This window comes from Apis cerana, linkage group LG2, assembly GCF_029169275.1.
Source record: "Apis cerana isolate GH-2021 linkage group LG2, AcerK_1.0, whole genome shotgun sequence".
NCBI classification, from domain to species: domain Eukaryota; kingdom Metazoa; phylum Arthropoda; class Insecta; order Hymenoptera; family Apidae; genus Apis; species Apis cerana.
In genome coordinates, this window is record NC_083853.1 from 1787276 (window position 1) to 1804667 (window position 17392).

General features: G+C 16.8%; 1 protein-coding gene across 2 annotated transcripts in view; it reads right to left on the bottom strand.

Moving 5' to 3' along the window:
• Positions 1–17392, bottom strand: part of LOC107995733 (uncharacterized) — a 65481-nt gene that overhangs the window by 41943 nt on the left and 6146 nt on the right. Inside the window, exons 2-6 of one of the 2 annotated variants that reach the window (XM_062072056.1) lie at positions 14603–14755; positions 12798–12995; positions 6818–7207; positions 3104–3382; positions 2858–2963 (exon numbers count right to left, since the gene is read on the bottom strand). In XM_062072056.1, coding sequence (XP_061928040.1) covers positions 2858–2963; positions 3104–3382; positions 6818–7207; positions 12798–12995; positions 14603–14695 — 1066 coding nt within the window. In that variant the 5' untranslated portion in view covers positions 14696–14755. Of the gene's footprint in view, positions 1–984; positions 2964–3103; positions 3383–6817; positions 7208–12797; positions 12996–14602; positions 14756–17392 lie in introns of those variants that run through there. The other variant, XM_062072055.1, reaches the window with a different exon arrangement.

Genomic DNA, 17392 nt, shown 5'->3' on the forward strand with positions numbered 1-17392 from the left:
ATACTGAAATGAACAAAGAAAAAATAAAAAAAATTTAATAAAAAAAATGGAGAATAGAACTCATATAAATCATTTTGATTATATAAGTTAAAAAAAAATTTAAATCTGATTTCAATTATTGTAAATATTTTTAATTCTTTTTAATTTTTATATTTTTTTATTAGTTTAGTTTTAAATTTTTTTTTGTATATAAATATTTGACAATACGTTTAATTAGTTTCAAATAATATTTAATTTAAATTGTTCTGATTTTTTTCTTAAGAAATATTTTCGTTTATTATTTGTATTATATAAATATATTATATAATTTAGAAAAAAATGTATGAAAAATGTAATAATTTTTACATTATATTTTTATCATTTTATTTAGTTCATTATATCTAATACCTTTTTCGATGATTGGGAATTTTAATAAAGATGATCTATAAAAAATCCATTAGAAAAAATATAATATTGACGTCATCTTTTATCCATTTCTTATGATTGTATATGTTGACATTCTTTGCAATATCGTTTACAATTTCAAAAAGATTTTTTATTTTTAAAACACATTTGAAATTCACTGATGATAGTTTTTATCATCAAATTTAATAATTGTGATTATATTGAGCGATTTAAACATTTGATTCTCGAAAAAACTAGATGATATACTAAAACTTGATGCACTTGCACAAAGGTTATGTAAAACACGTGACATAGAAAATAAATACTTTTCTGTATTACTTTTTGTATGTAGGAACAATTTTTTTATGCATTGTGAATGCATTTTAAAATAATAATCAATTAAAGTACACTCGCATCTTTTTATGACAATAACATAAACTAATTTATTTAGTAAAAGAAACGAATGTAACCTGTATAAATCACACATCAATTAAGATTTTTCATTTATCTAAAAACATTCCACTTTTTTTTTCAAGTTTTTATATATAATCCTAGATGTCACTACAAATGATTATATTATATATGTATAATTACAATATATAAAATTTTTAATAGTATAATTATATTTATTGAAATAATTTGTAAAAATAAATTATTTATTGTACAATTTATTCAAATTTATTTAAATTATAATTCAAGAATATCTCTCTGCAGATCACTTATATTAGCTTCCGATCAAGAAGTTTAAAAATTCGATATCACATCACGATACGAATCAAACATATTTAAGCATGTTAGATATATAATTTAGAAAGAGAAAAAAAAAATGTCTTAGCAATCTTATTAATTTTGTTAGAAAATAAAAATATATATATATGCTATTTATTTTAAATGGGATATTTTATTATTTGAATCATCATCAAATTAATACAACATATATATATATATATATTATATTCAATCGAATAAATAGTTAATGAATAATTATTATGAGAATAAAATATTCGATTTATTCCATTGAATATTTTAAATACATATTTATTCAAAACAATTCGAATAATGCTTAATTCTTATTGCCGTATATATTATATTAAAAAAAATGAAATAATATATAATTTATTAAATTATTAATTTGAATAATTTAATTCATTAATTTTTATTTAAAATATATTATAATAAATTATGTTTATGTTATATTATTTAATATATATACATATATATATATATCAATTTAAAATGAATTTATTTATAATGAAATTGATATGAATTTATAATTTTTATAATTAATTATTTAGTTAGTAAAAAAATTCCTCATTAATTTCAATAACTTTATAATATATTAATTATTAAAGATATTATTTTGAATAAGATTTTTTTATGAATGTATATCTATGGATTGGTGACTTTAATTTTCAAATTATATGCAAAATTATTTTTCATATATATATATTTTATATTGATCAATTTAGATAAGACTTAGTTACAATTCATACATGATATTTATTCTATAATGAAAACATATCAATAGGCATTTTGCATAAAAATATCATTTATCTTAATAAATGATATATTTTGATTATATAAGAAAAAAAGAACATTTCATCTCATTTATTATGAAAAATATTTTTACTTCATAATTCAAAAATAAAAACCAATTAATATAGAATATTAATATATTCATGAAACATCTTTGGAAACTCTAGAATTCAAAACAAACATAAAAAAACAAAACATAACATTTATATTCTATTTCCATCTCATTTCACTTAATAACTGATTATAAATAAATCTCAATCAACATTTTTGTATACCAAAATTTTTATTTATTTAAGTTCTAGAAAGTATTATTAAAATCGAATTAACCAAATATATTTCAACATTATTAAAATTAATGAGATTGTAATTTTACAATAAGTTATCTAAAAATCTTATTAAAGTTTGAAGCTTTATAAATTTTGATCGATAAAAAATAAATCCGTAAAAAATCTCTATATATTAATAAATAATAAGAAATAGTATTTATATATATATTCTTCACATATATATATATATATATATATATATATATATATATATATATTCAATATATATTTGAAGAATTATTAATCACAAATCAGATTTTTTTAATTGATCAGCTAAATAATTAAAAAGATATTTTCAATTAGTTACTTAAACGATTAATTTTGAATTTAATTAATATTGAAAGGAAAAAATTTGTATAAAATTCGCATTGAAATTAAATTTATATTGAATATGTATTCATAATAAACATTTAAGAACACTTGCATTATAACATTTAAATATAATAATTTTGACTTGAAGAAATTAAAAAATGCTAGGAAATACAATTTATATTTAGCTTCAAATCATAATAATAAAATTCAAATTGACTTAAAGTAAAATTCAATGAAAAAGATGAATTTATTCTCTTCTAAAATTATTAAATTATTTTAGAATTAAATTGGTTATTTACACTGTACTGTATTCCACCATTCACAACGTTTTTTCGCATTACTGAATGCTGTACCTGAAGGACAAAGCGATGAAGTTTTAGACCAACCAGAACAATTATGAAAAACCTAAAATTAAGAAATATGAAAATTTATATTCTAATACAAAAATATATTGTAAAATAAAATGTATATAATAAAAATAAAATATTTGAAATGAAAAATACAGAAAAATATATAACATATATTTAATATATATATATACATACTTGACAATTAGTTTCAACATCAGCAAACATGCCTTTTTTACCATCACAAGTGAAATCAGTTTCTGGAATTTTGGTAAGATTTGGATAGCGGAAAATTGTATCATTATTCATTTTAATGTTCTGATATGATATTGTTTTGGTATTTAATTCAATATTTTTCACATTTGATTTCCAAAATCGAGGAGAAAAATTTTGATTCCTTCTTATGGAATGAGATTCTATGTGTCTTGAAGATTGTTCATGAAACTTATTTAAAAATCCTTGATAATCAGTAATAATCTAAAAATAAATTCAAATATTAATTATGTTTGTGTTAATATTAATTTATGTTTGTGTTAACATTGTGTTAACATATTCTATTTAATTATTTTTAACCAAATTATGAATTTGTGTATAATTTCTTACTTACATAAAAAATATAAAAATACATTTTTTTGCTTAATAATTTGATTAATGTATGTTTTAATTAGAAAAATTAATTAAAAAAATTATAAAATATGTAAATTATATATATATGAAATGTATTATTAATAAAAAAATATTAAAACGAGATATAATAAATTAAATTTTATATATTATTTTAACTACATGTATTTATAATGTTAAATATCACATTAATGATAATTATATAAAATATTAAATATGATAATTTCAATATTTTTATAATTAATTTTTAAATTTATAATAATTCTTAGATAATACTCTGTTACTTTTTACTCTATGCATTATAACATTTATATGTACTTAAAATTAGATTTCATTTTTTTATGTTATTTAATTATAATTATATTTAAAAATAAGTTTAATTATAAATACATTACATTATAAATAATGTAAAAGAAGATAATTAAATAAATCTATTTAGTCATATTTACAAATATTTAAAAGGCATTAGAAAAATATATATCATGATTATTATATATATCATTAGTCTCCTTTTTAGACAAACAAAATTAAATAAAATTGTCCGAGTTTTTTAAATTAAACAAGGTGTACGTATACATATATTGACTGTCTATGTAGAAGTTGGAGTTGTGACAATTTGTATTTTCTTAATGATAAATAGACTGTGTTATAAATGCGGAATATATGAGAGGTCTTTTACAATTACAGTAGATGATTGTGTCAGAACATGATGTATAATTAAATACAAAGAAATTATCTATTTATCGTATCGGACAATGAAAGCACGATGTGTTACAAGAAAAATATCTATTTGTGATATTTAGCGATAAAAGTGTTCACAATGAATGCTAGTTAGATTTTCCATCATGTGAAGCTCATGCCTTAGAAAATCTCTTTAATTCAATTGGGAGAATCACAGTTTCTCAGTGGAACATGATGGAACATGATAATAATCAATAATATCACAGATTCGCAACATCTCCAAATTAAAGAAAAATTCTTTTAATTGAGTTGGTAATCAATGTATAAAAATATTAATATACTGCTAACCAGGGATCAATGATCTCAAATTAAAATGATATTGATTATCATTAAGTCAATCTAAAATCACCTTTGAGATCAGATTTGAGATTTCGTTCCAATCGCTGAAGCATGTCAAAAATATATAATTATAAGTGATCGGTAACGTGATTTTTCTTGGCAAAAATGGCAATTTTCTCAGATAATATCATCCTTTATTTAAACTTAATCGGTAATAGATAATAAAAAAGAGTTTCCATACGAGGAATTTTTCCGAATAAAATATTCATAAATTTTGCAAGCAATAAGTGCTCGCGTACATACTGAATTATAGCTATTATATAAGTTATTAATGAATATATAGTAGAAATGATTACATGTTTCTTTCTCCGATTTGTCAAATAATATTTAATAATTGAATTATAGCTATTATATAAGTTATATAAGTATATTATTATAATTATTAATGAATATATAGCAGAAATGATTACATGTTTCTTTTTTCGATCTATTCTGTCAAATAATATTTAATATAATTAATGTTTAATATGTCTAATATAACAATCTAATAATAATTCTTGATCACTTGAACATGATCCTATCGTTGAAAATCATATTTTAATCTAAAATTTCTTTTAGTGTAATGATTTTCCATTATATTTTTTATATATATATTGCAATATATTATATTGCAATATATATATTTTTAATGAATAATTTTCTCTCGCTCTATTAATAGCACACTATGTTTTCTATAATTGATTATAAAATTTAATTTATTTATTATAAATAAAACTAATTTATTTAGAAATAATAGCAATTTAATAATATTTTTCAAAAAAAACAATTTCTGATTTATTTCTCTAACAATTCTTTTTGGTTTTGATGAAGAGAATATAATACAAGAAAAAAAAACATAACTTGAAAAACTCGATTAAAATCAAATTTAAGAACATTTTGACAGATTAACTAAAGATTAGCTAAAGATGTAAGATTCAAATAATCATGTAATATAATTTTTTTTATATTTTATACATATGATTCATGAAAATATTTAAATTTGTACAGAAATTTTATAAATATAATATATATATATATATTTATAATAATGCAAAACTATGCAAAACTTTTTAAAATATAAGTATAATTTAATAAATAAAATTTTTATTTCAATAATAAATATAAAGTTATTTAATTATACTTAAAACTTCTTGAACTAACTTAATAAACTCCTGGATTTTTTATATATCGCTTTTATATATCTAAAAAATGATTATTATTATTTCGAATCAAATATAATTACAGACTGTATCTATTTTTATTATATAATTACTAAAGATATCATAAAATTACAATATCAACCTTTATTTGGAATAGCTAAATATGCTTAATTTCCCTAGTTAAAACTTGGTTGTATTATATTATATGTATAATTTTATTTTATAGAATTAGAGGAAGGAATAAATTTATATTTGGTGCGAATTCGCGTCATTATTCGATTATTCGCGGATTCGAGTCATTTAAAAAATTCATGAAAGCAAATTCAGGATTGCATAAAACAAACTTAAAATTCATCAGTTTTTTTTTAAGATTATACCTTTTGCACTCGAATGATAAATTCACAAATACCACATGGTTTGATGCAATAACTCGGGAAGTGACTCTTAGGTATCATTTAGATTCGAACGGTAACAATATTACATAATATTTAAGGGAGATAAAATTTCTACAGAAAAATTTAAATTTTTTAAAATAATTATAAATACTTATATTTATATATTTATATGTATATTATATAAAACATATATATTTATGAATAAAATAAAAATTGAAATTAGAGATTAGGATAAGAGAGAATATTCTATTGAAATATGCAATGTAAATGAAAGTAACATGATTTAATTACTATTAATATAAAAGATATCTACGAGATTCTTAGATAAAGTTATATATCATTTTTATATATTTTATCATTTATTCTAATAATAGACATTCCATGTCTATTATTATTATCTTTATGAATTAAATTATTTATTTATCAGTTTTAGTATATCATTTTTAATTAATTCATTTTATAAAAAAATAATGTAATATTTTTAATATATGCAATTTTTAATATTTGTAATATTGTAATAATATATATAATATTTGTGATATTATATAAAAACAAATTTTTAAATATTAATCATTATTTAATAATTGCTTTAAAAAATCAAAAATATTATATGATATATTTGTTTTATTAATAAATATTCAATTTGAGAATATATATATATTTTAAATATATACCTGATGAGAATTAAAAAGTGCTATATTGTTGATAATATAATCATCAAATGGTTGGTAAATAGAATTCCAATTGTAGTGAATATTCCAAGTGGGTATATAAGATTCTTCTAATAAGCCTGCGTTATTAGAAAGTACTAAAGGTGTTATGATAGGTTTATAAATTTCAGCCTCCGATGGTTGTATTATGGGTATAAGTTGTTTAAAATTTGTATAAGTTTGTGATTTTGGAAAATCTCGATGTTTGTTAAAGTTAATAAAGTTTGAATTCTCACGATTATTATATCGTGAATATGGAGTACGAATAACATAAGTTGTATCAATTGTTTTTGCATGATTATAATGAAATTTACCCTCTGGTGGAATATATCGTCCATCTGGAGTTATATATACCTTTAAAAATAAAAAAATCATATTAATCAATTTTCATTTATATTATAAACTATATCATAATAAATCATATATTATAATAAACTATATATAATAATAATAAATCAGTTTATTATATATAAGATATTAATATATTCATAGGATAATCTAGTTTTTGAAAAATTGATTCTGAAGATTCAAATATAAATATAAAAGTTGATATAAATATAAATATAAAATATCGATTGAAATTTATTTATTATGTTAGAAATAATTGAAATTTGTTAGAAATAATGAAAATTAGACTTAATGAAATTATTATTATGAATTTATTATAAATAATAAGTTTTTAACAATTTATCTTTATTTAGTACCATAAACAAGTTCTAAAAATTAATTTTCACAAATACTGCTATTAAAGTACTAAAATTGGATGACAAATCTAAATTTAAATTCTATATTCATTAAATTTTCAATTTAGATTATATGATTTCAAATAATAAATATATCTCATATTTTCAATAAATATTATTCATTTCATTTTTAATAAAAATGAAAATATATTTATTATTACTTGTTACAAAAATAAATCATTTTATTTTATAAACAAAATTAAATGTCTTAATTAATTTTTTGTTTTTTAAAAATTTTATTTCATTTACATAAAAAATTTGAAATTTTCATGTAGAATAATATTATATTTGTAATAAAATTTAATATAACATATATAATATATTATATTTGTAATGCAACACTCAATAACATATATTCAATTTCATAGGAAAATAAAATAATTATTTATATGCATATTTTTTTGAGAATAAAAATATTTTCCTTGAATAAAAATATACAGCTAGATGTATGCCTCATCATTTATTCAATCAGAATAGCAATAATTAACAAATTTATATTCATGTTTGCATTTCAAAGCAATTTTTCGAATTGAATTTATATTTCGAAAATATTCTAGAAATTAAATATTCTTTTTAAAAAAACTTTTTAAAAGAATATTCTTTTTGATAAAAAACTTTTATGTATTTTAATAGATTCCTATATCAAACCAAGTTTTTTGATTAATATATAAAATTATATAGCTTCTTGGAATGGAAAATTATTATTATTATTAAAACTTATCAATATTTTTATACTTATTTTTTATTATATTTGATTTATTTAATTTTAATTTTTTATTTGCATGAATATGTGAAATCTAATTGAATGGTGTTGATCTTGTATTTTAACTTTCTTAAAGTTTGTTTTATTTTGATAGAATGTCAAAAATTCTCTTATTTTTTTTTTTTATAATTTATTTTAATATTTAAGAAAAATTTCAGTCTTTCAAGATTTTTAATAATTAACAATAATTCTTTAAAATATATAATATAATTTCATTATATATTAAAATTAATAATAAATTAAAGAAAAAGAATTAAAGAATAAATTAAAATTTATGGATTAATTATAATGATCTGATTATCAACATAAATTATTATTTTTTATAATTTTATAATTTTTCATATTTCTATTATTTAAAAATAATTTCATTATATTTATACTTAGTCAGTTTTATTATATTTATACTTAAAATTTGAGTTAACTTTTCATTTCATTTTTTGGATCTTTAATTTAATCTATATAAAGTTTGGTATAAGTATATAATTTGTTAAAAAATTTTTGATAAATTATTTATAAATAATTATTGATATTAATAAATAATTGATAATGAAGTTGTATAAATTTTTTTATCCATTTTACCATTTAAAAAATCTATCTTTATATCAATTATCTTGTGTTCTAACTAAATGTTTCTTTACCAAGTTTTTACTTTATATTCATCATTGTTACATATATATACAAAATCATCAAAGTTAGATAATTTTTTATTTTTTTTTAATTAGCATTTTGATTCAAAATTTAATGAACTTCTAGAGATTTTGTTTTTTTAAATTCTTTTTAAACATTTATTTTTGCTATTTGATATATATTTCTAAACTATTATATATATATTTCATTTTTGTCCACATCTTTTATTTTCTTCTATTTCTTTTTATTTTATTTGATTTTAATTTATTTTTTTCTTTTTTCTATTCATTCTATTCATTCATTCTATTCATAAACATATCTTAAATATTTTCACTTTTATTGTTTTTTAATTTTTAATGAAATATTATTCTTTTTTTCAAAAAAACAATGTCTAAAATGTCTTTACTAAAATATAATTTTTTTATTAAAAATAATTTTATGATTAGTTAGATGCATTGATTTACAATTTTTTTTATTTTCATTTGTAATAATCAATATCATAATATAATCATAATAATATCATAATCATAATATCAATTTTTTTATTCTTTGTTTTATTTTAATTTTCTTTTCTGCACCATAATTATGCAACTGAATATTCTTTAATGAATTTTTAAATCTAATTTTATTCTAGATTACTCTTCTGCTAAAGTTCAATTTTTTAATACTAATATAGAATATAAACTATTGTAGCAACAGCTTTTAATACTTTTTAAATATTTTTTCAATATTTTTGATAGTTTCATTAGTCAAATACTTTTGATTCTCTTATCATAATTTTTTTTTCATTAGATTATTTTGTTGTGACATATATAAAAGATCTAAAAACTGACAAATCTGATTTATTCAGAAAATTTAGAAAATTTTAAAAATAAAAAATTCTATATATTCTTAACTATTATTATATAATATAATACTATATAATATAATATATTATATAATACTTTTTATTTTTCTCTATTTTGTTAATTTTATATTTTTATATCTCTTAAATTTATAATTTTGCAATTTAATTTTTTTGCAAAAATTTTTTTCAATAAATATATATCTATAATATATATAATATATATATAATATAATATATATAATATATAATAAATATATATCATTGAAATTATAATACTTAGTTGGAAATACCTGACTGCTTTAATTAAATAAATTTTATCTTTATAATAGTTGTTTTAAAAATATTGTCTTTTTTTTTAAGCATATCTCATATGATTTGACAAAATTATTTAACTTTAACATATTTTTTCTTATCTATTAAGATGTAAGATTTCAATTTTTTATGTCAAATATCATTTTTCAAAGAATTTTTCTTCTAAACTAATTTTATTATTTAAAATTATATATATATATATATATATATATATATATATATATTTTAAATGTACATTCAGTCTGTATATTTTCTATATAAATCACATAATTATAAAATTACATTATTAAAATTAAATTAAATCATTTTGCTTAATAAAATATTTGCTTTTAATTTTAGTACAAATAAAATCTTATAATGCAATAATGCAATAATTACATTTAATTTTAAATATTTTAGCTATATATCTATAATTTTTGTAACATTATCATTTATCATTTATACCAAAGATTTGGATTTTTATTCATTGACATGTGATATAGCATTATCATATATTGTCGCTGAATTCTTTTAATAGTTAATTAGTTATAGTTATTTTTATATGATGCTATATATATTATGCTTTTTGAATAGCAAATATATTACTTTGATCACTACTTCTTTAATGCATGATAATTACTATATTCATATTTATATGTATTTATATATTTATATTTATATTATAATTATAACATTTTTATTTATTTTTTATTTATTTCATTATTTTAACTTTTGAATATTTTATTATTCTTTTTTTGCAAAAACAGTCATTATTTACAACATTTGAATTAAATCTAACTTCTTGAATTTTTATTATGTTAGAATTTGTAAGCTCTCATTATCATAAATTTAAGATTGAAAAACCTGTAACAAAAATATTCTGATTCCTGATCAATAGATCCTAGTAATAAGTCTATGAGTTATTATGCAAATATTTGTTCAATATTTAATTAAAATAATCATTATTTAAATAAATAATATTTAATTTTCAAATTTTATTATGACCAATATTTTAAGTAAATGAATTTTTGTAATTAATTCTAAATTTTTAAAAATATTCTTGATCTTAACTCTTATTTCTTTATATATAGCTATATTTCTTAAATTCATGTAAATTTCTTTATTTATTTTGAGAATTAATTTTCCTTTTGCTTTAATCTTTTAGTATTAATAATAGTTATCATATTTCCTATCTCTACAAATCATCATGTCTAAAGTCCAATCATTATAATCTTCTTTTATGAAAAATTATTTTCCTATCGATAAAAAATTATTAGGGTTGCCATTTTTTTATTAAAACAGATTTATGATGCCTTTTTTAAATTCTTTTTATAACATTAAGTTTTCATGAAAATTAAATCTATGTCTAATATTATATATATAAATATCACATAATAATAAATGTTATATTTGTTATATATTTTTTTCATATGGAAATTCGCCAAAAGAAAATGAGTTTTTTAAAAATACTTTTAAAAAGTAAAAAAATTAACCTTCTGTCGTAATTTTAATGATTATTTTTATTAGAGTCATAAAGTTCTAAAAATTAATTTTCTTAAATATTATTAAGATTATGTTACAAAATGCAATTTAAATTTATCTTTTAATAAGATTAAAAATACAGATGAAATGAAACAGTCTTTATCTTTATCTTTATCACATTTAAATTTATTTTTTTGAGGAAAATTGAAAAAAGAATTAGTATATTGATTGATACAAATAAATGGATAAGAATTACGATTGGACAATTATATAATATAATTAGGCATGATATCAATACAACGATAAATATAACGCTGATGATATCGCTGTCTTCGCTTCATTTTATCTAACATAATTTATAATAAATAATTCATATAATTCAATAATTTATAATAAGTCTCAATCTACATTTTTTTATATCAACTTTATATTTGTTTTGATAAAATCTTAGAATTCTGGAAAAATGTGAATATATTATAATATAGTCTATATTTTAAAAATGACATTGAAGCGAACTAAGTGAAATTTTTTATCAATAGATTAGAAAATACAAAATAAGATGGAACTATCATGATCATAATATTACAATATAAATATAAAAAAAAACTATTAATAAAAAATTACATAAATTAACTATAATTAACTATAAATTAAAATGTAATAAATAAAATTAATATAAAAGAATATAAAGATAAAAAAAATAAAACTTATTTTTGTAAACATTTAATGATCTTGAATCCACCAAAAAATAGCTTTTTTCTTCTATCAATACCAAAAAATGTATTCCTTAGTATCAAAACTAGCTTCCTTAGATCATTTTAAAAAATTGAATTAAATAAAGAATTATTTTTTAAAAATTAGTTTATAGAACTTTATATAGATTTTTTTATATAAAAATTATACATAAATAAGAATCATAATATTATTACATTATTACATATTAATAATAAAATTATATTATTACATCATATAATAAAAACATTTATTATTTGCATAAAATTAATAATTAATAATATAGTTGTAAAATTAAAATACATAAGAAAAATTAAAAATAAAAGACATATAATATCAATATCAAAATAAAAATAAAATATTTTATTTATCATTTTAAGAATATTAAAAATAATTTATTTATTTAATTAAATGCATTTAATATAATTTTCTTAATACATAAAATTTTTTTGTGCATACCTTTATTATTTCTGGGATTGTTTGAATATGTTGAGTATGTTTATGTACATTTCGAGCATCTAAAATTATACCATCAGGCACTGTAATACCTTCTTTATTTAATCGATTTAATGCTAAGCGATCAGTTCTAAAAGCTTCTTCTGGAATTTTGCCTCCTAATGCTGGTAACACCTGTTCTCTAAATATTTGTCGTTTTTGCTAGAAAAATAAAAAAATCATTTAAATATTAATAATAAATTTTAATAATGCAATGAAATATTAAAAGAGTCTAATCTTTAAAAAATATTTTGTAATCTATATTTCAAAAATTAAAATAAAAAATTAAATATTAAACAAAAATGAAATATAAATAATATTATTCACAAGAATATTTTATAATAGTTTACATGTGAAATATTAAATAATTGTTAAATAATAATAAATAATTGTTATAATAATTATAATTTTTTTTCTGCTAGAAAAATGTAATAAATAAAAATTAATCAATATTTAATTAATTGATAATAATTGATAATAACTATATCATATTTTATCATCAATTTAATAATCAATATAAATATAATAATAAAATGATAACAAAATTATGTTAAAGATAATTAAAATTTAAACTTTTAATTATATTGAGGTTTTATGTGATTCAATCGTATTAATATAAATTTTTATTCAATTAAATTTAAATTTTTCGATTTTTACAATAAATATATATATCGTAACAATATGTCCAGAAAAATCGATCTTTTCTAATAAAACTCATAAAATTTGATTTATAATATAAACAAAAAATGAAATTATTTTTGAATTGAGAAATTTTTATTTTAAAGCAATAAACATCTATGCTTTGAAATCTTTTTTCTGCACTCAATAACCATAATCATAAACATATTACAAATCGAATTTTTCGATAAGATAATTTAACAATTTGTGATGATTTTGATTGAAGATTTTTCCCGAAAAATCTTATCTTGAAATGCGAATCTCCAGATATTGTTCCAACCCTTTTCAACAAAAATGCTTGATAAACATGAAAAGATTAAACATGACTATCAATATATTTTTTAATTAGTTTCCAAAGAAAAAAGAAAATTATTAATTAATCATATTTTAATGAGATAAAGACATTGAATTCTGAAAAAATAGAAAATCAATAAGTAAGCAACATAAAGTAATTTTATTCGTCTTTTCCAAAACTTATTCTATAATAGGCAACAATTATTACTTAGATTTAAATTATTTTACTACTAGATTCTATATATATATATATATTATTAAATTGAAATAGAATCGTTAAGAGTGTAACAAACACATTGAAATGCTTTTAACAAAAATGTATAAAAATATATGTATATAATATAATCAAAAATCAATAAAATTGATAAGGAAAACTTTATCTTTTAAATAAAATTAAAAAGCTTATAAAAATTCATAGATATCTAGAAACAATCTAATTTATTTATCGTTAAATTTTTATGATACAATTTTTATTAAATATTAGATAAAAAATTACGCGAATCATAAAAAAAATATAAAAAAAATAATTTTGACTTTTTATTGTAAAAAATCTAATTTAATAATTCTTATAATATAATATTCAATTTTATTATTATTATCATTATTGAATGTTAAATAATTTTTATTCATAATGTTTATTATGTGTATTATATAATATATATTATTAATATTTCTAATGGTACAATAATTTTAATGAAAGAAATACATGATTATTTTTTATCAATATTATCAATATAAATATATATCTATTAATTATTTAACAGATAATAGAATACATTTGTCTTGTAAATATTTACCTTTTCAGCAACGACGCATATCATAAGAAATGTAATGGTAGATATTAAATAAGACCAATTTTGTTTTCCAATTGTCTTCATTCTAATGAACATTTGTTAATTATTATTTTACATTGATATAATCAAAAACATCTTTTTTGTAGATTTTATTTCCTAAAATATTGAAATGAATATATAAATATAAATTTTAAGTTTTTAAAGTTAGTTTATAAAGATTATAATTATTATATTATATTAATATTATTTATATATTACTATTAATATATATTTGTTATTATATAATATAATATATAATATATAACAAAATTAATAATTTATGAAAAATTTTAAATTAATATTTTTCTATCTAAATATATATACTGTATATTGTAAAATGAAATATTTTTAATGAATATTAATCATTAACTTTTTAAAATAAAATTACGTATCAATTTACATAATTGTTTAAATGATAATATTAAATAAAAAAGTAAAGTTTAAAAATTCTTAATATAAATTCTTAATCTTCTTGCATTTATTTCCAAAATAATTAATTTATTTATCATAATATATTAAAATTTTAATAAGAACTTGGCTATCTTATTTTAATTTTGTTAAATGTTATCTAGATATATTTAAATGTGCATTATTTATATCATATTTACTTGTATTATATATACTATGTTATTTTTTGTAAAAAATCATAAATTATTCTAAAAAAATATAAAATATATGTTTAATTTTGATTTTAATAATAATTGTAAAATATTTAATATTTCTAAAATATTATTAATTATATAAAACATAATTAATTATATAATTATATAAAGTTAAATCTATTATCTATATTTATCTATAATAACAATAAATAAAAAAAGTCAATAATTTTAATGGAATAGTTTTATTTATATTATTTCTTATATTATTAATAAATATTAAATAATTAATATTAATAAATAATTAATAAATAATTTTATTTATACTCGACATTAACACATACTTCACAAATTATTTAAATACCAATGTTCAGGATTAACACTAATCATGAAAAATACTATATGTTAATCAGTGAATAAGAAATACAAAATCATGAATATAATGATGGATTGACTTCACTAATTATTTTAACAGTTTATAAACTACTCAGACATAATTTAATTATAAAAACATATAAATAATCTTTTTTCAATCATTCGGTCATAGTAGTAAGTCACAAGTTTATAGAAAAAAATTTTAAAAGTATACATTAAAAAACAAGAGATATTCAATCGAATAAAACAGTATTATGTTTAACGAATTATATTTATTGATTACAATAATTGATAATTGATAATAAAATTGATACATAATGAACAAATTAATATATCTGATCTAATAATAGAAATTATCGAAACCAGATTTGTTAAATTTATTTATAATAAAAAATAAAAATGACATTATTATTAAAATATGCTTAGGTTCCAATTCTGCAGTATACAATTGCACCAATTAATTATTTTCAACATCCGAAAAAAAAACGATTAATACTTTATGCTAAAATTGATTAAAACAAATTTCATAAAATTATTAATAATTTGTTTTTGTTAAATATTTCATTAAAAATAGAGAAAAATATAAATAATGTAGTAGAGCAATTTAATATTTTGGTACGAACAATTATATAAAAATCTGCATCAAAAATAAAAATTAATATTATAAATTAGTATATATAAATTAATATTATTCTTTAATTATAAAAATGTTAAATCATAAAAGACAGACATTAATAATATATTCAATATTCAAATGCTTAAAAGAAAAACAATCTCATAAAAAAATATTTGAAAAACTTGATATTACTTGAAGATGTAGATTACTCATTTCGACAAGCCATTAGAAAAATAAAAAAAACAATCAATAAAATCAATTCCATTGATTAGATTGAAAAGAAAAAAATGGAAAATGGATTAAAACAAAGGAAAAATAGTAATTTTTTCCAAATATCTTGAAAAATCTTTCAATATAAAATGGAAATGAACAAATGAAAAAAAAAATTAGAAATATTAATTCAACTCTTTATTTCCCATTTTACTAAACAAGTAAAATAAATAATATATAAATTGTTAAAAAAATCTAAGAAAGATTTAATTTTAAACTGATAAGATTTAACTTTTAACTTTAACTTTTAACTTAATATTGACAAAATTTTAATAATCTTCTAAAAAACTTATTATTTTAACCATGCAATGCAATATTAAAAAACTGATTTCTTAGAAAATAGTCCAGATTATTTTAGTCAAAAACCTGATAAACCTCTGTAATATATTTTTATTAATCAATAAATAATCCTTTACAATCTTACCTGTCAACTTTTGGACAAAAAAATCTGATAGAATTTATTAAAGTATATAGACAATATAAACATTTTTTATACTAAAATTTACTAAAATAATTAATTGAATACATTTAATTGAAATAATTTTGATTTAATTTAAATAATAAATCTATACATAAATTTCTATTGTTTTATAATACATTATTAGATATTATACTCATTTAGACATAATTCATATATATGATATATGATTTCATATCATAATTAAAAAAATATACATTTTAAACAAGATCACTTTTTTTTGATATTGTAAATATAAAAATACTAGAGAAGATAATTTTAATAATCTTGATTTTGATTTTAAAAAGAATATTTTTAATATGTTCATCGTTCATAAAAAATTATTAACAAAAAATACTTAAAAATAGCTGTTAATGTGAAAATATTCCTAGTAATTAATTTCAATAAAAACATGTAAAGCTTTGTTTGTTAATAAA